At 41.1% G+C, this 24,491-nt stretch overlaps 3 protein-coding genes across 3 annotated transcripts; 1 reads left to right on the top strand and 2 right to left on the bottom strand.

Moving 5' to 3' along the window:
* Window positions 1–4,787: 4,787 nt before the first annotated feature.
* LOC104926759 (potassium voltage-gated channel subfamily S member 3) lies at window positions 4,788–9,085 on the bottom strand. The gene is made up of 3 exons (XM_010740695.3): window positions 9,034–9,085; window positions 8,289–8,587; window positions 4,788–7,740 (listed from the first exon to the last, which is right to left on the bottom strand). The coding sequence occupies exon 3, from the start codon at window positions 7,734–7,736 to the stop codon at window positions 6,237–6,239; it is 1,500 nt and encodes a 499-aa protein (XP_010738997.1). The 5' UTR covers window positions 7,737–7,740; window positions 8,289–8,587; window positions 9,034–9,085; the 3' UTR covers window positions 4,788–6,236.
* Window positions 9,086–10,328: 1,243 nt separating this feature from the next.
* Window positions 10,329–17,216, top strand: LOC104926758 (uncharacterized). Its single transcript, XM_010740694.3, has 21 exons — window positions 10,329–10,482; window positions 10,567–10,625; window positions 10,713–10,799; window positions 10,881–11,002; window positions 11,100–11,243; window positions 11,393–11,491; window positions 11,571–11,741; window positions 12,112–12,214; window positions 12,576–12,796; window positions 12,930–13,086; window positions 13,160–13,371; window positions 13,456–13,570; window positions 13,763–13,962; window positions 14,045–14,159; window positions 14,240–14,409; window positions 14,496–14,590; window positions 15,441–15,571; window positions 16,248–16,437; window positions 16,684–16,825; window positions 16,931–17,027; window positions 17,114–17,216. Exons 1-21 carry the CDS (start codon window positions 10,460–10,462, stop codon window positions 17,182–17,184), a joined length of 2,724 nt encoding a protein of 907 aa, XP_010738996.3. The 5' UTR covers window positions 10,329–10,459; the 3' UTR covers window positions 17,185–17,216.
* Window positions 17,217–19,285: 2,069 nt separating this feature from the next.
* On the bottom strand, window positions 19,286–24,430 carry LOC104926782 (uncharacterized). Its single transcript, XM_010740720.3, has 21 exons — window positions 24,263–24,430; window positions 24,108–24,184; window positions 23,939–24,034; window positions 23,721–23,845; window positions 23,049–23,192; window positions 22,887–22,970; window positions 22,623–22,787; window positions 22,447–22,543; window positions 22,149–22,366; window positions 21,920–22,070; window positions 21,630–21,838; window positions 21,426–21,543; window positions 21,136–21,335; window positions 20,946–21,060; window positions 20,696–20,865; window positions 20,516–20,613; window positions 20,303–20,433; window positions 20,033–20,222; window positions 19,682–19,823; window positions 19,457–19,586; window positions 19,286–19,382 (listed from the first exon to the last, which is right to left on the bottom strand). Exons 1-21 carry the CDS (start codon window positions 24,280–24,282, stop codon window positions 19,306–19,308), a joined length of 2,757 nt encoding a protein of 918 aa, XP_010739022.3. The 5' UTR covers window positions 24,283–24,430; the 3' UTR covers window positions 19,286–19,305.
* Window positions 24,431–24,491: the final 61 nt, after the last annotated feature.

Below are 24,491 nucleotides of genomic sequence, written 5' to 3' on the forward strand. Positions count from 1 at the left end.
ATAAGTTAACAAAAAAAAAAGAACACAAGGTAAACGTAGATAACCACTCTCCTCTGGTACTCAATGTACTGTATGTTGCCTTCAGGGGATTAATATGTTCAGTTTTTAACCCACAGAAGTCAACTAGTTCATAACTCATATTATTTTAAACTCAAGTTGAAACAATTTGTGATGTTTGTGTTGTGTATTCCTGTATTAGCAGTGTGTATTTGTATAAAGACCCATCTAGGGACTGGTGTCGCAGACTAGCTTAGGCTATAAATGCTGTGGTATGTGGCACTGGTCCATGCACTTGTCCCTATAAAAATGAACATTAAATAAATAAATAATGTTTAACCTATTTATAAACCACATCTAAGACAAATTTCCATTGGTTTGTGATCGTAAATAAAGCGTTTCTGAGAGGAGCAGGCAAGTTAAAGGACAACTGCAGGAGGAAACGGCTTGTGTACAATGTAAACATTTCTAAAAGGATTATATATATCTGACTGAATCACAGTGAATTTATGTTGCCCAGCCAAAAACTCAACTTGTGTCAAAGTAACAAATGATTATGGACATGCACAATAACAATGTTCATCTAGCCTCGCAGTAATAAACGTGCACGAGGGGACAAAAGCAGGATCCAAATATAAACAAAGTGGTTTCTTCACTATATCTGACCCTGAGCTGAAACCACACAGCTGCTGGTAATGGCTGAAGTAAAGTGATCTGGCTGTGCTCTGTGGTGAGCTGTACCATGTAATGACTCTGATCAAAACATTATAAATTAGCTTGCATACAGAAGCTAATGGAAACCCCAGCTGGGATCTCAACACTCTCTGATTCACTTCGAGGAAACACCTCGTTTGTTTCTCTTTCTTTTTTCTGCAGACAGGCATCGCGGAATTTGTTCCAGCTCGTTAACATTTCACAAATGTACAGAAACATTAATTTTCTTTGTAGAGTCATTATTTCAACAAATGTTGAAGCATTAGCTGCTATATTACATTACCAGCACCATGTTTCTAACACATAACAATATGTTTTTATAATTGGTCATCGACCTGCTAATGAAGTTTAGGTTAAAGCTAGTTTTAAATTAGTCATTTACTCATTTGGGTCGTACCATTAGAAAAAAAAGTAATGTCTTAGTGAGATTTGTAAATCCGTTGTTAGGAAATCAAATAGAAGATGAACTTTGTAAACAAGAGATCACAGTTTAACAAGGAAGAGAAGTATTATTGTAATACTGTTTAACTTAATTTACAATTCTTTGTAAATTCAGGAAGCACTTGGTTTTTATCTTTAGAAGATAGGAGGAAGATTAACTATATTGATCCCTCAAGTTTTACACACATACAGGCCAGAAATACAACCACACACTCACACAAAGCACAGATATAGACATGCAAATGTGGAGAGAGATGGTTGAGCATTGTGCAGTTACCTAGTGGCGCCCTAGGAGCAGTTAGGGGTTCGGTATCTTCCTGAAAAGGACCTTGCCAGTGCTCAGGAGGTCCATGCTGGACTTCAACTCCCTGTCGTCTGAGCTACTGCTGCCCTTTGACAATATAAAGAATGGATAGTGTATGCATGATATCACCCACAGGTTTCTAAGAGCTGTTTTGAAGCTCAAACTCTGTGGCTGCTTGGCTAATCTAAAAATTGGCGAAGACATGGATCATCAGCGGACTGAGGAACTGCTGTTTTTGCCACTTCAGCATTGGCTTCACTTCACAGCCACGGAGGTTGCCACTTGATTCATAGAGAGTAGAATGAGCGGGATACATCTGATTATGCTAATTTATCTAATGTTAATAACAGAATGGTTTGGAAGCCATTTTTGGGAAATGTCACATAGTGACAGCTACGTTTTATTGACTAAATCTCCATTAGCTCCTAATCACTTAATCCAACTTTGACTTCATGGACAGCTGGTGAACCGGTTCCCCTTTTTCTTTTTGTACATTCATCAGTGCACTGACCTTTTCCCTTTGTGTAGGGTAGAGCGACAAATGTCTCCACGGACCTCGCGGCTTGTAATTTAAGTTCATACTCTCACCTTAAAACAAATGTCAGATTTTCAAAGAATGATTTATGTTTTCTCTTCAAAAACCCGCACCAGAATGAAACCCTGCAGTGCTTTTGTTTAACGTTAATGTCCAACAGACTCCAACAGTATCCCTCTCCTGACAACACGGCATGCTGAGAAACCTCCCTGTCTCCATTCTGCACATAAACATCTCACTTCAAATCAACATCGGAGTTGTGGCAGGAGATTACAAAATAGAAATCTGAAAGAAAAACAAAAAGTTTAAATTATTTGTATTGATTTCTCTTTTTTTTTACTTCGTGCTCGTGACACTGCCCACAGTGTTTCTGACAGGAATTCGATTGTTCAGTGACACCTTTTATCTTGGTGGTTAAATGCTCCACCGCATCCAATCAGCTTGGATTAAGACTTTACTTGAGCCAGCGGAAGTATGGTGGTAAGCGATTTCACTTCAGCCTTAATGTAATGAAAGTTGTCGTTTCATTCAAAGAAATAAAATAAAGCCGGGAGCACGAGTCTGAAACACAACTCTCCTGATCATTTCCACAACGGTGACATTTGTGCTGACACTTCACTGTGACCTTTACAAGTTATTGGCTTTCCCCCCCTCTTTACATTAACAAGACTTCCTACCAGTGTCATTCATGTCCAGTAGAATGGCCACTATGTGATTCAGTATGTTGCTATTTTATAGTGTTTATTGCAGCAAAAGCTATTTTCCTATTTCGAGAGAAAATCAATTCCACTTGACTCCAAAAAAACGTAACGTGGGACGCAATTTATATATAAATACAGCAGTCAACTGTCAGCAGATTCATGGTGCATGAAAGATTGAGAGTAGTACTAGTAAAAACACCACAGTAGTGGGCTACTACTACTATGGTGTTCACCTCCATTCATATTCCCCATATTCACTTTACATTGACTCTGCATCCACGCTCTGCAAAGTCAACAGCACAGACTGTATAAATAAAAATGTACATAGTCTCTGTCATGTCAGCCATAAGTGTGGTGACACTGACTATTACTGTACCATCTTGCAGTCCTCCGGCTAATGGAAAAATGGGCAAAAACATGTAGTGTGGGTGTAGCTGAGATAGACCGAATCAGCTACTCATGACGGCACCTGCCAGTCAATCACATTTTGAACAGGGAAATCAAATAAACAGACAAAATATAATTTAAACTGGATGTCTTAACCCTCCTGTTGATCCCAGAGGACAAAGGCAAGGCAAGGCAACCGGGAGGACATTACAAACCTGCCAACTGACAGTTACAGAAGAAATATTGCTCTATCCAGTTTAATTATTGTAAATTTAAAATTTAATATAAACTGAATGTCCTAAAAACTATATTTTGACACATAACCCCTGGTGAAAATGTAGGAGCCCTGCAGTCATCTCGGTTAAAACTAATCTGTGTTTGTCTCATGAAACACCAAGTTGTTGGAAGTCACATGACACACAAACACCAGCTGCTGTAGCAAATTATAGGAAAAAAAAAAAAAGATACACACCCTGACATAAATTCAATAAGTGACTGTATTTTATTCTGACAGAATATTGACATCTACTTCCCTCACCAGAGCTGTAAGGCTGGGAATAATGGCAAGGAACACAAAACTATCATCATCTGTTGCCAACGGTGCTGTACTATCATCTGCGACTCCTCTGATGGATTCTCAGTGAAAACACAGGTCATCGAATCACAACTAAAAATTTGCCCTAAGAGTCTTAAAACTCTTCAAAGTATATATCAATTGAAGTTGTTTTCCAATAATACTTTCGTTCTTTTCAAATTGTTAAATGTATTTTATTCCTATAAGGTGCAATTGTCAGTATAGCAGCAGTAATACTCAGTAGATCGATTATCACTTCACAGAACACGTAATTAATTTTTACACTTTTGTTTACAGTTTACTGCCAATAATCCACTAAAGCCCCAAATGTATTCCCTTATTAACTCCCTTTATTTTGTTATTACAGTAGTTCACAACATTTTGGCTTGTGGGCCCTCAAAATAAATTCTTTATTAACCCCTTATTAATTCATTAATTTGAAGAAGAATTAAAAATATGCAAAAAGAATTAGAGAAAAGTCAGACAAATCAACATTATTTTAGTGACAGAAGAAATGTATTTTCTCTTTATTCATTTAGTGACACCGCAGAGTTTTCTTTTTGACAAATATATCCAGTTTTATCCCTGTAAATATGCATTTTTTATCTGCAAAGCCACGGTATCCACTCTGCATTTATATGTGTTATCAAGTGCACTATTCACAAAAAAATCAATACCTGTCAGTACCAATACTCTGTGTTTGTTGTCACAATAAATGGCAGCTGACAAAAGCAAAAAGAAAGTGTGGATTAAGCAATATGCTAATGTCCCATGTGACGCACACCTGATGCATGGAGGCCAGTAATCGAAACTCATCTGTTACTATTAACAAATAATCAAACAGTAATGGGCGTATCTGTTTAAATTAGGCTGCATTTAGTCTTTACACAATCTGCTGCTGAAGTAAAAACTCTCTGTGAAGGTTCTCAGTCATTCAGGTCAGCCTTCATCAAGAAGGGTTAAATCTGGGGCAGCACACCGTTTCACCTCACAGCGATCCAACTGTGAAGTGAAGCCAATGCAGAAGTGCCAAAAACTGCATGTCCTCAAACGTCCACTTGAGGCTGGTTACAGACTCCATAAGTCCCCATGTTAAGATGTCCAACTTCAGAAATAAACATGTTTACAGCCTGGTACAAAACACAGTTTTGGTCTGTATCGATAATATTACCGTTCATGACAACTGTACTGAGCCCGAATTTCTATTTATCTCGCTAGTTTAAATTATATTAAGACTTAAAATTATGCATAATTAACAGTGTTGCTGCTTTAATTGAGAGGTAGGTGCTGTTACCAGGTGTCATGCCGCTGATGATCTGATTGGATGAGAGGTGAAACATCTTCACGGATCTACAACCAAGTTCAGTTGCCCCAGATTTAACTCTTCTTTAACAATAAAATAAAAACTGTTTCCATCAACTCTAAACTGACACCCATTTACTTTAGAATTTTAACAGGTTTCATTCACTCAACCACCATGAAATTCAGCCAATAGATAAAAACACCATCTGCACTTTAAACCCAGTCAAAGATGTGTTTAGCTCTGAGAGTAAAAGCTTCTGATCATCGCCTTTGAGACCCCTGTAGTGGAAAAATCTTTTATATTTCTCACTCTAGTAGGACAGCGGCTCATCCAACTGAGGATTATAAGAGGGGATGGGAAATCAATATTTTCAAGAGGGAAAGGAGGGAATAGGTAAAGAAAGTTCCCGCTACAGTGTCAGTGCATTTCACCTTTATAGAAACAACATTGTGGATTATTTCTGTTTAGATTTAAGAGTCATTTGTAAGAGGTGTTGCAGCATTTTGGACCATAAATGAATGCCATGAACCTGAGATGTTGTATGCCATGTCACAAATGAGAGGCATATTTCTTCTGATTCACTAAGTTTTATTTCATGTCCACATGAGTTACCCCATAGGAGCCACCCAGCATGCCAAAAACAACTGTCCGAAATGGAAAAAAGTAATAACACTAACCTCTAGTGCTTTGCACGGTGCTTCGAGAGCGTTGTGTGGCCTCTCTTCTTCAGCATCAATAATATTGCATAACTCTACACAACTATTTATAATACTCTCTTTCAGAAATGCATTCATTGTTTTGTTCATGCAGACTGTAACATCAGTCAACTTATTGATCTATAATACCATTTTTAAACATCAAACATCTCTGTTTGTTGTTGTCATTCTAGACTTTAGTATCCACCGAATTCTCAGTCTGAACTTTCAGTGAGCAGACGAATCAATACAGGACATTACTCTGAAAAACATTAACATTATGGCCTCCTACATGCATCATTGCAGTTTTCTCAAGCAGAAAATGGGCTTTCAAACCTCTGAGCAAAGGTTCAGATAATTCCCTTTAGATTTCCTGGTTTTAGTGACGTTGTATATTTCACAAGCCATTCCCTTGTAGAAAAAAAAAAAGAAGAAGGAGTTCATGGCCATGATATTTCTCTGTCAAATTGCAGGAGGAAGACAGTGCAGGGACAGCAGGGTCAGTGATAGAGTGCTTTGCCCTGAGAGGCATGGAGGGACTTGCAGTCATAAAGGGAGCGACACTAAGTGAAATGGCATGGACGGTCATTTTGCAGCCCCATTTTCACAAGTGTCATTATCATACACCTCTATGTCCTGGAGACTGGAGGCATCTGTATCATCCCCTACACTGCTCACACTTGTCCTGAAGGCAAAAGCTCCTAAGAAGGGATAGACACTGTCAGTGAAAAGGTCTCTGATGTTATAATAAGGGAGTTCTGGGTCTTGTCTTTCAGGCTTAGTGATACACTGTCCCTCCATGGCTTTGTTTCTTTGATAGTACTTTGAAAACTTATTGAAGATGATGGTGATGGGCAACGCCACCACTAACAGTCCACAGATGATGCACAAGGTGGCCACTATCTTCCCCGGCACCGTCACCGGGCAGATGTCACCATAACCGACTGTGGTCATGGTGATGGTTGCCCACCACCATCCTGTAGGGATGGTCTCCAAATCTGTGGACTCTCCTTCCTTCTCTGCAAAGTAGATGAGGGCTGAAAAGATGGAGATCCCCACCGAGAGGAAGAGAAGCAGCAGACCCACCTCTTGGTAGCTGTGGCGGACGGTGGCACCCAGCGCTCGTAGCCCGATGGAGTGTCGAGCCAGTTTGAGGATTCGGAAAACCCTCATGAGGCGCAGAACCTGCACCACCTTGCCCACGTTTTCTAAGTTCTCATTCTCCTCTGCACTCTCCTCGTCTGCTGTTTCCAGAGCTAAAGTGGCGTAAAATGGCAAAATGGAGGCAACATCGATGATGTTTAAGGGGTTTCCGAGGAACTTCCTGCGAGAGGGCGCAACAATGAGCCTGATGATGAACTCGGCGGAGAAGCAGGCAATGCAGATCTCCTCCAGGATGGCGAGGACAGGGTCCTCGATGGGTCTGTCATTGTCATCCACAAGCTGAAACTCAGGCATGCTGTGGACACACATGGCAACGATAGAGGTCAACACCAAGCTGAGGGAGGCCACAGCTATGATCTTTGAGCCTGTCGAATGACCTGGATCCTCCAGCCTGAGCCAAATGTAGCTCCTCAGTTCTGCACACCAGGCACCTTTGAACTTGGCCAAGTCTTTATCGAGAGCAGAGAGCTCCTCAAAGGAAGAGTCGAAGCTTGGCTGTTGCTGGTCGTCGCTCCTGATGTCCCAGTCTCTGTCCTCGATGTATTCCTTCCTCTCGTGGTACCAGTTGTTACAGCAGGAGCTCAGATGGAGCTCCTGGATGCCCCAGTACTCGATCTCCTGGCTGAAGGAGAAGACGCATAGCTCCTCCATCATGTGTATACGTCCCGTGTGGTAGAAGTTGAGCACGCAGAGGAAAACCCGGGGATTCCTGTCAAAGTAGTACTCCTTCTCAGATGGGCTGTAGTCATCACACAGTTCCAGGATCGCCGCCTCGCTTTGGCAGTGCAGCAGACGAGCCAGGCGTGTGTGAGGGAAGCGGAGCAGCGTGTCCGGATCCACTTCATATCGTACCCCTCCCACGTTGAGGTGGACCTGATCCTCCTCATTTCCCCTCCGGTGGAGGATTTGCCCATACCCCATGGTCCTGATAATTGCCAAGAGAAATGAAGGCTGTCAATTTTATGGACTTTTATTTTTTTATGACATGAAAATTCCCAGCAAGCAAATGCAGTCAGGATTGTGAGTGGTACATTTATGTGTTTGGATGTCTATCAAGACATATTTGACTGCACTGTTCGTAGAACACATTAGTCCTCTGAAGGAAGAAAAAAAATCAATACAGCACACACAGGAAATGGCTTGAGCCGAAGTGAGTGAAGAGGCGTGAGGTACTGTCACTTCTTTGAGGGCTCATGTACAGGATTATCACCAGAAGAATCAAATTACAGAACGGAGTAGACTAACTCAGAGGAAACGAGAGGCAACAAGTTGAAACTAAACCCACACATCATCTCAAGTAATTATTAAAACACTTTGTTTTCCAGCATGTGTAGATTTCTCTATTGTTCTGGGTTCATATCTCAATATTTAGAGCTACATGCTGGTTTGCATGAAGGTTTTCCCCACCAAACACTATTTGCAAATCACTTTTAATTGGAAAAACTGAATCCAAAACATAAAGCTGACACATACCTGTATTTGGAGCTTTTCTTTCCATGAAAATAACTTTTTATCCGGGTGGTTTAGTTTTCATATTCTGGTTTAAAAAAAAGAAAAGAAAAGGCGCACACAGCAGCAGGTCGGTGGAGGGAGGAGAGCTCTGCTGCTGCTGCTGCTGCTGCTGCTGCAGCTTCATGGACGGGACAAGAAGAGCTGGAGGCGGGACAGCGGCACGGCGGCAGTTTGTTCCCTTTTACAGAGAACAGGGAGGGGCGAGAGAGTAGGGGAGGAGAGGGAGGGATAGATGGAGGCTGCACAGATGTAGGAACACCCTGCGAGAAATCACTGTAAGATTACACAGCTGTTGTTTTTCATGATCGTTTATTAATTACATTCTAATTCTATATTTTTCTGTGATATTTAATATAAGATCATAAACTTTATTAGTGCACCTGCAATCATTGTATGCATGTTCAATATACTTTTTTTAATTTGCACCTCATGTTTGTGCGAAACTAAAGCTGACCACAGCTTCTCTGCACGCTTGAGGGAGTAAAGTAAGTAAAATCACAGTGACATTTCAATCCTCTGTGAAAAAGCACTGCTGGCAGGCTTACTGCCAAACTAAACAATAACAATAACAGTATTTGGCAACAAAGGGGAAGTACAACATAGCTTAACTTTATAGGAACAAGTTAGTAAAGAGAAACTGCCGTGACTCCTGTTTGACAATTTGTAATCTGTGAAATAAGTTTTTTTCCATCACTTGTTATATTACCTCAATAAAAAGCATCATCAGTATCTCCCAGATGGGCTCTTCTTCCTAAAAGCACCAAACGCTTGCAGGGTGTTGTGAACTTTCTCTGTTACTCCCTAAAATTAATGTGGCATTTTAACGTCTCTCTTTCTCATTTGGGTAAACAGACTCTGTGCACCTTTTTTAGCGCAGCGTTTGTAAGGGGTTTTTTCTCTGTACCATAGCCAAGGCTGAATCAGTGCAAAACAAATGACTGACCCAGGGCAGGAGCCAGGACAGGAGTCTTTACTGAAGTAGGTCTGGATATTGAACCTGTGAAAACATTTTTCAATTCATGCATCCATTTTCTATAACCATCTATCATCATCAAGGCCATGAGGGGGGGGGCTGACTTGGGGTGACACCATGGACAAGTCACCAGTTCATCACAGGACACAACCATTCACACCTGCAGCCAATTTAGAGTCACCGTTTAACCTATTGAGTAGATGTCTTTGGACTGTGGGAGGAAGCCAAAGTACCTGGAGAGAACTCCACACAGAACACACTTGCTATGAGGCAATTGAATTAAATGTTATAGCACTAAAATATTCATCAATCAACAGAAGTTATCTCATGACACCATTTATATACAGCAAGTCTAGACTATATTCTTAATATTTTTTACAGAGACCCAACAGTTCCCACCACAAGCAAACACTTGGTGACGGTGGCTAGAAAAACTTCTTTGGAGCTTTACTATCAGCAGATTAACATATGATTAATCAATATCTCTTGATAAATATTAAATTATGTTAAGTTAATTAACAAAATCCTGAAACGTGATCCCTTTATAGTTTTTCAGTTGTGAGAATTTGTTGATTTTCTTTGCATTATCTGATAGTAACAGCAAGTCTTGCACCCTATCAGGTTACTCCAGCCACTGTCACAAAGATTTCAGTAGTGAAGATGGAGATGTATGGGAGCAGCTGATTCTAAATAAAATGCTAATTTTCTGTTTGTTTTGTTTTCTCATTATTTCATCTTTTTATTGTGATTCTTATATATATGATATAAAAACCTAGTGAGCATTTTTCCTTAGTTATAAAATGCCCTTTATAATAATTAACATTAAACCTTAAGCACACTGGGTGACCCTGTGGGGTTTAGGAATAAACAACAATGTCCCTATTTTAATCTAGCTGGGAAATGTTAAAAAATAAGGATACATGGAAAAGAAGTTGGACAATCAGCCTTTTTTTTAAGTGTGCGTTGAGTCTCAGTTGAGGCCAGATTACAAGACACTTGTCCAATCATCCCCATCAGGCTGTAATGGGATCCACCTGTGTGTAGTTGTATTTGTTAAGCAGGAACTTCCCTCAGCCTGCCCAGAGAACCAGTCTAGAGATTAGTCCTACAAACTCTATTAAAATCTGCCAAAAAAAGGGACTTTAAGATCTCATGTGCCATGGGTCGTTTAGTTGAATTGGGGTTTGTAGTTTTGTTTTTTTATCCACTGCTTTCACAAAGGTTTAGTTTTTGTTGCTACTTTGAAAATGATTCAATCTCTTTCAGGTGGTTTATTCTCCTGATGGCAGTTGTAAACATAGAGGCTCAAAAGAAGCCTTCTATAAGTAAGTTTGTGTGAGCCAATACTCCATTTGATTACAGTATTTTAATCACACTATATGCTGCTTAATAATATAAATGTTTGATCCCAGATATCCGCTCTCAATGCCTGGGGAACGTCATGCGTGTCAATGTTGGTCCACTTGGAGGAAATCTTCTAGAAGTTGCTGTTGTCATCAGTGAGCTGACATTTCTGAATTTTTCTTTACTTTGTCTTACTTTTTCCTCTCTAACTGTCCCCATTTTTCCCTCCTCCTCAGATAACTCAGCCATCCTCCTTACACCAAGTTTAGCTTCTCAGTGTGGCTTCAGTATGAAGATAGACCAGCTGGGGAACGCCATGATTTATGCCTCCCTTCAAAACTGTTTTGCTCAAAATGTGGTAACGAGATCGGAGATGTAATTTTGTAGTGCAGCGCCAAATGTGGTTTCCTTTTATGTGGTAATGATTTTGAGGCTGATTTCCGTGTGTTTTGCAGGAAGATAAAGTATTCACAACAACATTAAATCTTCGACTGCACGGGAACCAGATGGTTGAAGACGAGTTGTACCAAGTGGCTGAAACCTGCCAGTACACTACCTGGGCCTCCAGGGAAATTGTCTGTGACCGTAGCTACATGGAGGCGAGTAAATGCAGCAGGACTCTCATGGGTCATGTTACAGTCTATATGATAAGTGGCCTTATTCCCTGTATGAGCATCAAGGCTGGTGCATTTGATGGCACTGCAGAGGAGAAGATTGATAATCACTTACAGAGTGGCCTCATTTCTAGGTGTCTGTGAAAAGGGCAGCTCCAGATGATTATGGCCTGCCTGAACATCCCATCCTGGGGGCTAATTCAAAGTTTGGTGATCCTCGACGAGCTGCTGAGGTTTGATGAGCTCATTTACTTCTTTATTTAATATTCTTGAAGCCTCCTTCAATATTTAATGGCATGTCTTGCCTCATAGAAACAGTCCATAGACGCAGGATTCAGAATCACAACACTGGTCTTCTATACTCCTGGGGAGAAGCTTATGAATGTGGTCGAGGCCCAGAGAAATGGTTATGGGATTACAAACACTGCTACAAGGCTGGTCCTGAGAAGTCCAAAGGCTTCACCTGAGACATACATCCAGAATGTGAGTGTGTACCGCAGTTCATTACATTCCAAAACAAGCCTGATGTTATATCTTGACCCTCCAGGCGAACTCTCATTAAATTACTTGCAGCCCATTAGATAACTCACTACTTGCTTACACTTGCAGTCATTGGATTGGATTTAAATCAAATAATGTAATCAGACTGCCTTTTTAAATGGATTACTTGGTCTGAAATCCAGTTGGCAGAGTTAAATCCATCGGTAGGCTTCTTTTTCTTTATTTTTTTACATCCATCAGTCTAACTCCTCCACATCTTTTAAGAATTGATCTTTTTGTTTCAACAGTATTCAGCCATTAAAGAGACTAAACAAAGCATATATACATAATGCTCTGTAATTTCACTCCACAGGTAGCAGAGGTGCCCATGACTGTCCTCAGAACCTCAGTAATATTTGAAAAGAAGTGGCTGGCGACTCAAATTGATGCAGCGATTGCTTGCCCGACACTGGAGGGTAATATATTTGGAGAGATAGTAAGCAGGGTCGTAGCTACCTCTGAGGTCATGTCTTTTACTCTGGGTATTTTGGGCTTTATTGAACAATTAATCTTGCACTCAGTAGGTTTTTTATTGGTGAATGGGACTTAATATATTCCCATTTGACCACTTAATTTCTCTGCTAGAATTTGTATCCTGGCAATGTTGAAGGAATTTTTTCTTTTTTCATTGTCTCATCAAAATTTACACAGGAAAGGAGATTTGGACTCATGACCTCCAGTATTTCTAAAACTGTGGCTATGGCCCTCACTATAGATCAAGTATACGTGTTGGGTCTTTCCTTTTCTGAGTGCTGCATGTGTTTGCCATGTACACAGGTAGTGTTTCCTTCACTCTAAACACAATCACCTGGTTCCTGCCGAGGCACATAGACCCTCTTATTTACTCTGGCCAGTTTAAACTGTTGGAGGTGCACATGGGCGTCGATGGCCAGAGACTCGAACCTCCTGAGATTGCTGCTAGACGATACTCCCTAACTGTCAATGATGTGTACATCATTGTCGAAATTCCCATTGGCGCTGTTGGAGGCTACTTTAAGGTCAGTAGCACTACAATTTACTTTTATTTTCTATTTTTTTTTATTATGGATGTTAAAGCCCAGCCTGCATGGGCTTACAAGATATAGATTGTTATAAGCTGCAGAATGCACTGAGGACATTTTGATTTTGCAGAGTCATGTTCAGGATGGTCAGTACCTCACGTCTTACACGATTGAGCCAATGCTGGAGTTGCTCTGGACTGAAGACTCCATTAATGAAGACACAAGATACAAAGTCCTCCTTCCCATTACAACGCCATTAATGTCTCGACCTCCACAAGTTCATGACAGTGAGTCTCATTTTCTAATCATCTTCTAATAAATTGCGAGCTGGATTCATTCCTCTTAATATTTACCCCACAGACACTGTTAAAGAGGAGCGGATATTTAAGGTGCTGCTCGGGCCCCTCGGCTCTGATGTGGCATTAATGAACATCACCTTCCCCACTGAGGTTTTGACCGTGACGGACTGCGTGGCCAGAGGCTATAACGTCCTGGAGCACATGTCCCCTAACAGCAGCTCCAAGGTCTTCACACTTGAAGTGCCTTTCACGGACAGTGCTGTACTACAAATGGTGAGCTTGACTCTCAATGTGGGGAAATTTTAAATATTGTTTTGCTCTGAATTTTGCTGCTAATCTTTTTGTATTTCCCAACAGAAAGGAATGGGGGTGACTGTGTACTCTCTTCAACTGACCTTTGGCTTGCTGGTGTTGCCAGAGTTTGCTCCATTTTCTCACTCTGCTTATCTAGAAGCTAAATTAGTAGACATAGGTATGTACTCATGGATATGATTTTATTCATAGCAAAATGGGCACAGGTGAAATCATCCATATCAGTCATATTGTAGTCTAAACTACCAAAATCAAACAGCAACTTAAAGAGAAGTGGCTCTATTTTTCATCTTGCCTGCAAACCTTTCGATAAAGTTCTTTTTTTAAAATCCATTTTTACCCCATCTTGCAGTTCCTCCCTCGGTCTCTGGTGGTTGTGATTATCAAAACTTCTATGCTCTCCTGAAATACGGGACAGGCGGCTTCAACTTTAAGATCATGTTGGGAAAACGATTGTTGACCCCAGGTCTGGCTCAGCAGTACGGCTTCATGGAGAATGGGACACACCTAAGTTTCACAGTACCGTTTTCAGCCCCCGATGTCGTTTACGAGGTACAATCGGTGATAAATGTTGGCGACATTGCTGTAGAGATGATCATCGTTCATATAATTGTTGTTTCTGGCAACTTCTCAGGCTGTTGAGTCATCGTCCATCAGGAGCAGACTGGACATGGTCTTGATTAATCCAGAAACCAACATAAATATCAAAGAATTCTCAGTGGCTTGCAATTTCTTCTCCACGCTGACTGGTCTGTTGGAGGGGAAAAAATTACTAATTAATATTGATGTCTCACAAAGACAATATTAATGCTCGATCTTTGTCTTTCAGAGTGTTTTCCTAATGGTACCATGACGGCTCTGGCTGTGAAACTAGAGTCGGTTCCCAGTCTGAACCCCAGTCAGCTCACCCTCAGAGATCCCACATGTGGTCCCACCTACAGCGACGATCGCTATGCATATTTTGTCTTCACTGGAAACTCCTGTGGGACGAATAGAAAGGTAGCATGCTGTTTGAATATTTACCTGATGTAAACTCTGAGATTTGACCCGGGTAAAAATAAGTTTCTACTACTTTTTTTCTGTAGTTTTTGCCCAACATGATGCTGTATGAAAATGAGATCTCTCTGCCAGATGAACTTGAAATGCAAAAAGAATCAACAACCAATGAGCCGGAGTATGAGTGAGTGTGCTGAAATAATTTAATCTTTTAAATGAATGATTGATCAAAAACTAATCCTGGCTACTCTAATGTGAGCAGCATCTTTATGTGATAGTTAATATATTTGACAAAAATTGATATAACCTTTGAGATTATTTGATCACAAATGACCATTTGCATCCCTAAAAGCACATTTATGTTCACCTGGATCTTTGAATCAACTAAATTTCAAACTGTAACAAATGACACTTGTCATGTAAACCAGGTACACATGAATCATCTGCTATCATCACAGACGTAAGCAGGAGGCTAAAACAGACTGTCAGACCTATGTGAAATGGGTTTTTGGGGAATTTTCTATCCTAGGTTACACAAGGTCACATGTGGGCCTCGAGGTCCTTGACAGTATTAATTGTTAGACTGGCACCTAGTCAAAGCCAATCTCAACACTGTGGTGGCCAGGGTCGAAGAGACCTATTGTTACCTTCCTAGACATAATAAATGGCTTGCCATTGATGTTCCAATCTGCGTAAACAGACATCTGTGTCTCCAGACTAGAATATGCTGACCATAACACCTGCATGGTTAAAGACATTCTCTTTGACTAATTCTGGGCGTGTAGTATTTGGTGTTATCTTGGGGTTTACAGTCTATCCACCAGCACGAGTTCAGCAGAATGTGAGACCGACTCAGACACTTCAGATGAACTATGAGAGTGTCTCTAATTCTCCTTTGGGCCAAGCGTTAATAAATAATACAGCATAAGACATCAGAGGCTCCTGAATACTTTCTTCCTTCCTAACCACACCATTGACCTTTGACTTCAGCAATTTCTCCACAACAGTTGCTGTTTTTTTCCCCCTTTCCCCAGGTTAAAGGTTTCCTGTTATTATGACATCAACAAAACCCACGCTGTGGCCTTCCACACCAGACCTCGCAGAAGTGAACCGTATGCTGAAAATGCAAGAGGCGAGCTGCAAGTTGCAATTAGACTCGCTACAGGTAAGAAGTTCTGACTGCATTGCACTGCTTGGGGGGGAAATCTAGTATATTGTGAAATAAATGGATATACCTGATTGTGACTGTCTTAATCAGCATTGCGTGAACTCCTCTGGCAAAGGCTTGAATGTAACAGATGTTCATTTTTATGTACAGCCCTGAAGCGCTTTTAAAACACTAAGTGAAGCCATTAAAGCACAGAGCATTTTAAGAACACTCCCAAAACCAGAAACCGGGAAAAATGAGACTTTTCCCCTCATGTCTATGTTGAAATACTTGATGGATCAGAGTTTCACTAACTAACATAATAAAGACTTTTGGCATGTCTTTGGGGCAGTTGACTGTTGACTCCTCTGCACATGTTTTTTTTGGGGGGGAAAAAAAGCAAATGGAAACTAAATTTACTAAATTAGTAAACTGACTGAATCCCCTGAAGTCAGGAGGCAATCTCACAAATTGCTCTTGAACTAATCGTGTTGGTAAAGTTCATTGACTCCTCTTTAAACCTAATCATTTTAATGACCAAGTTGGCAAGCAGGACGATCGGGGGGGCAGTGTGCTTTAAAGTTAAATTCACTCTTATTTGTTGTTCTACACCTAAAGTTCTGTGCAGGCTTTTTTTCTTACATTCCTGTCTGAATCTTTAATAATTCACTATGTACTGTTCCTCTTCACTTAGACAACTCCTACAGCATGTTTCACAGTGTTGAGGATTATCCCATAGCAAGGTACCTACAACAGCCGCTGTATTTTGAGGTGGAACTGATGAAATCTGCAAACCCCCAATTATCACTGGAGCTGGAGAACTGTTGGGCGACTCTTGATGAAGACAGGACGTCCCAACCCAGATGGAACCTCATCATTAATGGGTGACTTTTTAGTCTTGACCTGCTGGGATGTTTGCCCCCATAAATAAAATTATAACTGTCAAACTTGAGAAATAGGTACTAACACATGGTGTCTAAAGAGGCATTAGGAGGATACTATTGCTTGGTTTAAAAAGTAGTCATTCATCCAATAGACTTGGACGACTTTACCTAATTTAAAAACCACACTACTGGGCACTTAGTGCCCTTTTTAACTGTTCATATTTATTTATTTTTCCCCCCTTTAAGCTGTGCAAACCCCGTCGACCCAAACCAGGTGATCTTCCATCCTGTTTGGGTTGATGCCAGAGTTCAGTATCCTCCTCACTTCAAGCGATTTGAGGTCCTGACATTTGCCTTCGCTGAAGATCAAGATAACTTGAGCAGCCAGGTAACTTCAGCTATAAGAATAGATGCTCCCCAGCTCTTTCTGTAATTAAAAACTAAGAACTGTAAATACAAATCACAATCTGGCTATATCTCTGTTATCCTGTAGCTCTTTGTCCACTGTGATGTGGCCATCTGTGATGCCAGAAATCCACTAGGTGGAGCCTGTAACAGGCAGTGTTCAAACCAGGAAAACAGGATAAAAGGTATGACAATCTTCTGATTGTTGGAAACATGTCGTGTGCGGAGTTTGTTTTTTTTGTGGCTAACATTTGCTTTGTTTTTTCCACAGGTCAAAGACGTGCTGTTTTAGATGGTCACAGTTTCAAACACGTCACATTAGGACCCATACTAATAAACTAATAAAACTAATAAAAGTGAATTTTAACAATTCAGCTTGCATTGTCTTCTTGAAATATTACACTGGAGATTGATAAGAGTTTGATTTGTAGACTTGACTCATAACTGACTTGGATCTTACAAGTTTATTTTTTCCAACTGTGCTTTTCTGTAGTTATGAAACATACCTGTCCTATTTTAAAAACCTACTGTTGCCTTAAGTGAAAACTGTAGTTTGGACTCATGCTTGAACCAGAAGGAATGTGTGCTAGACTGCCCAAGACTCTTTCACGCTTGGCAGTAAACAAGTATTTATGGATCTGTGAGTGATCGTTCTATGGAAAAGTCGACACGTGTTGGCTCCTGCTTCCCTCTTTAATTTTTATTTCTTTCACTCACTAAGGTACAAAATGTACCAGCGATCTCATTAAATCAGTTTTTTTTTTTGTTTTTTTTCCCACTGATCTCTTGACCAATCATCCAAGTACATTATGGAACACTGTATTGGTAACAGTTTTATTTTGCACAGTTAAAGAGGCGGAAAACCCAGATGGGCTTATTTAAAGACTCCACCTAAAGTAAAAATTTGTTATAAAGAACACAATTAACAATATGACTACATTAATGACAAACTAGTACTAGAAAATGCATATATATCAATGTAAATATAAATGGGTGTTGGAATTTAAAAACAGCAGTCAAATGGGCTTTTAAACATCTAATATTTTATAAAGGGAGTTTTTTGCCAGGTGGAAAAGGCTATTCCATAATTTGGTTCTCCCTAAATTTGACCTCTGCAAGTGAGAAATCTTTAAGGATGAAGATCTAAATATTACCGAGTTGAATAAGAGTGGACCTGTGAATTTACTTTAAAGGAAGTTTTGAAGTCTTAAGCACACTAACTTCTAAACTATTATACATTGTATGCAACATTAGTTTTTAGGACCTCTCTTCTAAAGATGGGTAAAAGATTTAAAGACCTATTTACTAACAAAGACTACACCAATATAGATTTGGACAGGTGTATTGCATATTGTGGATAAAGGTGAGGTCGAGGAGAAATCTGTCATTGACCAGTGAGGACTGGTGACAGGACGACAAAACCAGTAAGGAGTTAAGAAACACTCTGTCACTATGTATTAAAGCCCTCATGGTTCCCGTGTTTGAAAGATGTGGAGAAAAGAGGGAGAGGGATGTGAAAACAGTCAAGAGTGAATGGATAAGGTGTGTACTTGATGTGAGTTCAAGGTGTAGTCCTTGTTCCTGAACCTAGTTATAAAACATACTTGACAACTAAAGTTAGATGCAGAAATGTTTATAAAACCAATGTTTAGTATTTTGGGATGGAGTAATCAACTTTGGCAGTTTTGGTTGGCACAGTTTCCTTAGGTTCTGGATTTGTTCCCACCAGCAGAGCTTTTCTGTGTGGGTTTTCTGGCTTCCTTCCAGATGTGCAGATTTATGGGTTAATTGATAACTTAATTGTCCCTAGGTGTGAAGGTGAGTGAGTGGTTTGTCTCTGTCAGTCCCGTGATGAACTGGCGACTCTCCATGGTGCATCTTGTCTCTTGCCCAGTGTCCGCTGGGATCAGCGCCAGCTGAAGTCCATCCACCACTAGTGATCAAGATTTGGACATTTTAGACCAATCAATACTGCGACATTACACCTTCTGTACAGTAATGTTATCTGCCATTTCCTGTGAGTTAAACATCCTGTTATTCTAGATGTTTTGGGTAAAATCTGTTCCAGCAGGAACTGTTTGGAGAGAGGGTCTAACAACAGTTTCAAGTCAGTATATTGAGATTCCTTTTACACTGAGTTTGGGGGTGAAGAAATCTGCTGGCTCAGAGCTGGGATATAAGTGGGAACTTTTAACTTGAAGGGCTATAATTGACCACTTTTACAACACAACCTAGATAACAGCTAGGCTAGCCTACAGAAATTACTTAAGACAGGCTTTACAAAGTCCACATTGGCCTCTAATCTAGCTACTGAATAGAAGCAGGATCACAACAGTAATCCTGTGAACAATTTAAAGTCTCCTTGTAGCTCTAAGTGAATTTGTATACAACAGTCATTGTGACTATGTGCTGCGAATCAGAAATAAAACTTCAGATGGACAAGACATTTTAAGAAACTTTTTATTATAGATTAGAGTCCAATAGAAGAATTGGTCCCGAGGAGAGACTCCTATGGAGGGTAGAGTCTGTACTTCTTCGCTCTGGAAAGAAAGCAGTAAAGATTAATGGAACAACATTTTAGTCAAACTCGAGTTTTGCATTGAGTCACACGTACCCCTTTTTACTCCTTTAATTCCTTGATGTCTGGAGTTACTCATGCCTTTAGAAGCCACACACTGGCCTCTGCAGATGCCGTCTGCTCTGCTGTTTGTGTCACAAATCATTGCATCACAGTGGACGTAAATCTGTGGACAGAGGATTTATTACGCAGGGCTACGTGCAGAAGTCCCATTTGCTGTGTGGGCAAACGGAAGCCTCATTTGGCTGCGCAGGTCTTTACCTCATCTTTTAGAATCTCATCATCTTTAGCAAAGGTGAACATCTTCATAGAGAAGCGTTTGAAGTGCGATGGGACTGCAACCCTTGCGTCACTCATGACAGGATGGAAGATGGTTGCATAGCTGTCATCCTGGTTCTCACAGCTAGTCAAGGAGCAATACAAAAAGAAAAAAAAGGATGTCAAACCAGAAAATGGAAGGGAAATGTAATTCATGCAAATACAAGTAGATTTAACCATCTACTTTTCAGTAGTCTCCTTTAACAGGACAATGCAATTTAAAAACCCATTTAAGCAGCAAACAATAAGCCATTTACTTGCAAAGAAAACTAGGAGGTTTGTTGTGCCGTCTACCTGTCCACAATGATGTCCCAGCTGGGCAGAGATGTCCTGTCTTCATTCAGTGTGGCCCAACAGCTTTCCAAGATCAGCTCCAACTGTGGGTCAGTAGACTGAACGAGCTCCACCTCGAAGTACAGAGGCTGCCTGAGATATTTCACTACTGGATAATCTTCATCTTGGTAGAAGATCTCATATGATGAATCTGGAGGATTAACAAAGTGTGCATTAGTGCATTTCCTCTGTAACAAGATGGACGATCTCCATTTAGTAAGTCAACCGTACCTTGGGCAAGCCTCATTTGCACGACCAGCTGCCCTGAACCAATCTCTGCTGTGGGCTCAGTGTTTCTTGGTTTATAGTTGAAGGCGACAGTCTGAGTCTCATTGACCATGTAGTAGCAGGAAACCGTTTGCCTGAACAGATTAACAGAGGTGAAGGTGCTGCTAACCCAAAAAAACCAAACACTGAAAAGATTCAAGAGAAAAGACTTCCTACTTGTAATCCGGATCGACTGGTGATGTGTAGGCTACTCCTTTGCCGCCATTGTAATTCAGGCCAATCTCATTTTCATACAGCATGTAGTGGCCAAAGAACTTTAAAGACAGGTGGCATTAAACATTTAACAAAGGCTTTACATTTTTCCCCCCCCCCCAATTATGGTGACATTAAACATACCAGTCTAGTGGTCCCACAGGAATCTGCGCTGAAGGAGAAATATGCAAAGCGATCATCACTGAACACTGGTTTGCAGGACTTGTCCTTTAGAGTCAGCGAACTTGGGATGAGATTGGGCACAGATTCCACCTTTACTGCCCAAGCAGTCATTGTTCCATTGGGGTAGCACTCTGGACACAAGAGGCAATGGATCAAGGAGAACGTCCTGGAAATACAAGCAGAAGGAATACCACCATTTTTAACAACTTACCAGTTGTTATCATGGGGAAGTTGCAGGACAGATAGAGATCAGCCAGTGCCCAGTTGTTGTTAGGGTCAAACAGCAGCACGTCGATTCTGGCTCTGAGTGAATACGAGGTAATCAGCTGTAAGACAGAAAGTGTTATCCATAAGTTATCCAGTGCAGGGGATTTATGTTAAGATTTTGCAGTTCGACATACCTCGAATGCCGTGCCCATGGCAGTGTATGGCACGATGACAGTGCAGTGTGTGCTATTCTCTTGGTAATTGTAGGCCTGGGCTAACTCAGGTGTTAGCTGTTGAGGTCCAACCATGGCCTGGAAATTGTTGCCTTGACTGCCAAATTTCACACTGATGTAAAAGTTGTTCTGGTCACAGTTGCCAGTGATTGTGGGTAGCACTAAAAGCAGAGAAGAATGCATTAACCATTTCACTACAAAGCTTTGTTTTCTATAATTTCTGGATGGATGAATAAAAGTCATGATCTTACCAACATCCTGCAGAGAAGCCTGCAAGTCAACTGGGTGGGCAAATGGAGTGTCTTCAGGTAGGATGATAAACCCAAAGATCAGAGGGAGGAAGTACACTGTAACCAAGGGTTCAGGATTCTGCAGATGCCAAAAATATAAAAAAGGTCAGTCAGGTCACTGTAAATACTGGAGTGACATTTCACACAAGTTGTCAGTTCACATACATGCTTCAGGACAACATCTGCATCAAAGGGCACTTGTAGAGAGAAGCCCTTTGTGCCATTGGGGAAGCTGTGCTCCTGGACTGTAAAACCTCTGGCATGGCACTCCTCAACAGTGAGAACCCCAGTGGAGAAGGTGATGTTCCTCAGCTCCACATCATGAAGGAATGTCCCCAAGAGAACACTGAACACCCGGTCCTCTGGGACAGTATCTGAGTAACAGAGTGGCATTTTTAAATACCTTTTCTACAAGCCTGATTTTTCCTAGAGTATCATAAGAAAAAAGGACTTACTGTCTTGGAAACTGGGAGGTCGAGGCATCAGAGGGGTGGTGATCGGGAACAAAACCTTGTATCTGGTATCATCTTGGGTGTCTGTCCACAGTACCTCAAGCATGGGCTCCACAGTGTATGTAGTGTGGTACTGGTAATCTGGGGCATGGCTCTGCAATTATTCATGGCATTTTAATAAAACATGCAAATGGACCAGGGACTTGCATTTCAAATCTAGAGACTTCCCAACCTTGTAGTAACCGTCAGGCGAGCCCACTGGGATCTCAACGACGATGTGGAAGTCTGTGGTAGATAGTGTGTACCCCCGTGTGGCCATCTGCGATTTATCTAGCCTCTGCCCATTGATGCCCATGTGCATTTCTAGGATTTTAAAGCTGCCATCCATCAGAGGAGTCAGACGGCGAGGCACGTGCCAAGAGATTATGTTCTCAGAGAAGAGGACTCCACCTATTAGCGATAAAAGCGACTGAATAAACTGCAACAGCTTCATAGTAATGTTTACTGTGAAATCCACAGATCTCACTCACCTGTGGGACAAGCAGCTGCCCAGTTCACTGTATTCAGACCATGTGGTGCCTTGTAGTAAGCGCTCACCCTGAAAACTTCCATGGGCACTCCAGCTACCTAAAAGGCAAGGGAGGATTCAATGTCATTTACAAAAAGGCAAAGAAATTAACAGGAGAGATTTGGGTGTGTTGCTTACATCCTCTGAATAAGTCTCTGCTGTATTGTACGGGCTACGCATAACCAGACGGTTAGAGGTCATCCTGGCACCATAGCCAGCTTGTTCAGCCTCCCTCAGCACCATTGACACCGGTTCTGGAGTGTAAAATGTCATCTTCCAGATACCATGTGACACATCAGAGGCCTAAAGAGAAAACAAACATGAAACTTTCTGTTGAAGAGCATGCCAAATGGTGCAGGATGTAGTTAGATCAAGGGTAGCAACAATTAGTTTTAAACTTACATCAGGAATGGCATTGTTCTTTGAGTGGTCTTGCTGAGCCTGCCCCTTAGCTTCATCATCAGGTTTAGCCATGTAGTTGGACACCTAAAAACAATACCAGCTTCATCATTTATCATGTGCACACACATGTGATGGTAGGACCATTAATGTAAAGTGACCTACTTCCATGTAGTTCCTGTCGCAGAGAATCTCTCTGGAGGCCCAGCGACTGTAGCTGCATGTCTGCATCACATCATGACTAACGACATCTGATGGACTCTGGCTGTACATTTTGAGTCTCAGGCCAGCATTAAATGTTGCATCTTCCTACAAATGAAGACATAAATATAAATGCATGAGGACAGGATAAACTGTCTTTCAGATTTGTTCACTATTTCAAGTCCCATATGCTCTAATGCTAGCTTCTTTAGTGTGAGAATTCTGTTTCAGCATTGTACAATGATTATTCTTGGGTTTAGGACAAACATTTTAAGACCACTTTCAACCGTAATCAGCACTTTGTGGATCAGCCAATCAATTGGCAGGTTGATGGATGAAGTTGGGTTTTAAAATACTGTAGTCTCCACAGTAGAGGAAAATGTACTTTGTGTCCTACAAGCCACTGGTTGTACTATATACACACACTATACTGGATTGTCCCCAGGGTAAAACATTTGAGAAACACTGCTATAAGCTAGATGTATAGAGGACAGGGAATTGGAAACCACCATCTACCTGCATAATCATGCAGTCAGTCTCATGAGAAAGGAGAATATAGACCATACAAAGTGCTTTATCACTAGAAATACACAAAAATCGAGTAAAATGCCATTAAATGACTTTTGCTCAACATACTTTGTTGTCCACATAGCAGGCCATCAAAGAAATGTAGATTCTGGTGTTACCCCACGGGTCAGACTCCATGCTGTATCCACACTGAGCAGCCAAGGTGGGTGTTAACACAACATGTTGGGTGCCATCTGTGGATGGCAAAAAAAAAAGGCAAACATGACAGGGATCACTTCTCACAATAATGACCCAATCTGCTCATAATTAGCAGATAATATACTCACTGATGGCTTCCACCTCCAGCTGGTTGCCCACTGCTAGAGCCTTGTCCAACGTCAGCCTCATTAGATTACCCGCACAGTCTGACTTCAAACCACTGTCTGTAAAGAGAAAAAGCTTCTGAGGAAGTAAACTGACCCTGATATTAAGCGATTTATGGGAATGAAAGCTTACTTGACTGCAAATTAAACTTCATGTTTGGCCTTGCTTGACTCACGATGATTGCCGCAGTCATCAAGTTCCATAGCAAACTTAGAACAAACAACATTTAGAAACATTCAAGTAGGCAGCTTGCAGTCATTAAATAAGAAACAAGAAAATAAACGTACAGGTTCTCAAGCCTTTTCATGTTGCTGTCTTCGTGTAACCACACACAGAAAAAGACTACAGGAAGCCAATCACTGTCAGAACCTGGCACTGAAACCCCAGAAAGCCCCTGAACAACAAACCAACTCCACTGAAGTGACGGGGCTGAGTGTCTCGCTGAGCCATCACCAGCTGAATTTAATGTCAGTTAATCACAATACACAGGTGAGGCACGTTAGTAAATCTCCACCC

Source organism: Larimichthys crocea, chromosome XI (assembly GCF_000972845.2).
Source record: "Larimichthys crocea isolate SSNF chromosome XI, L_crocea_2.0, whole genome shotgun sequence".
NCBI lineage: Eukaryota > Metazoa > Chordata > Actinopteri > Sciaenidae > Larimichthys > Larimichthys crocea.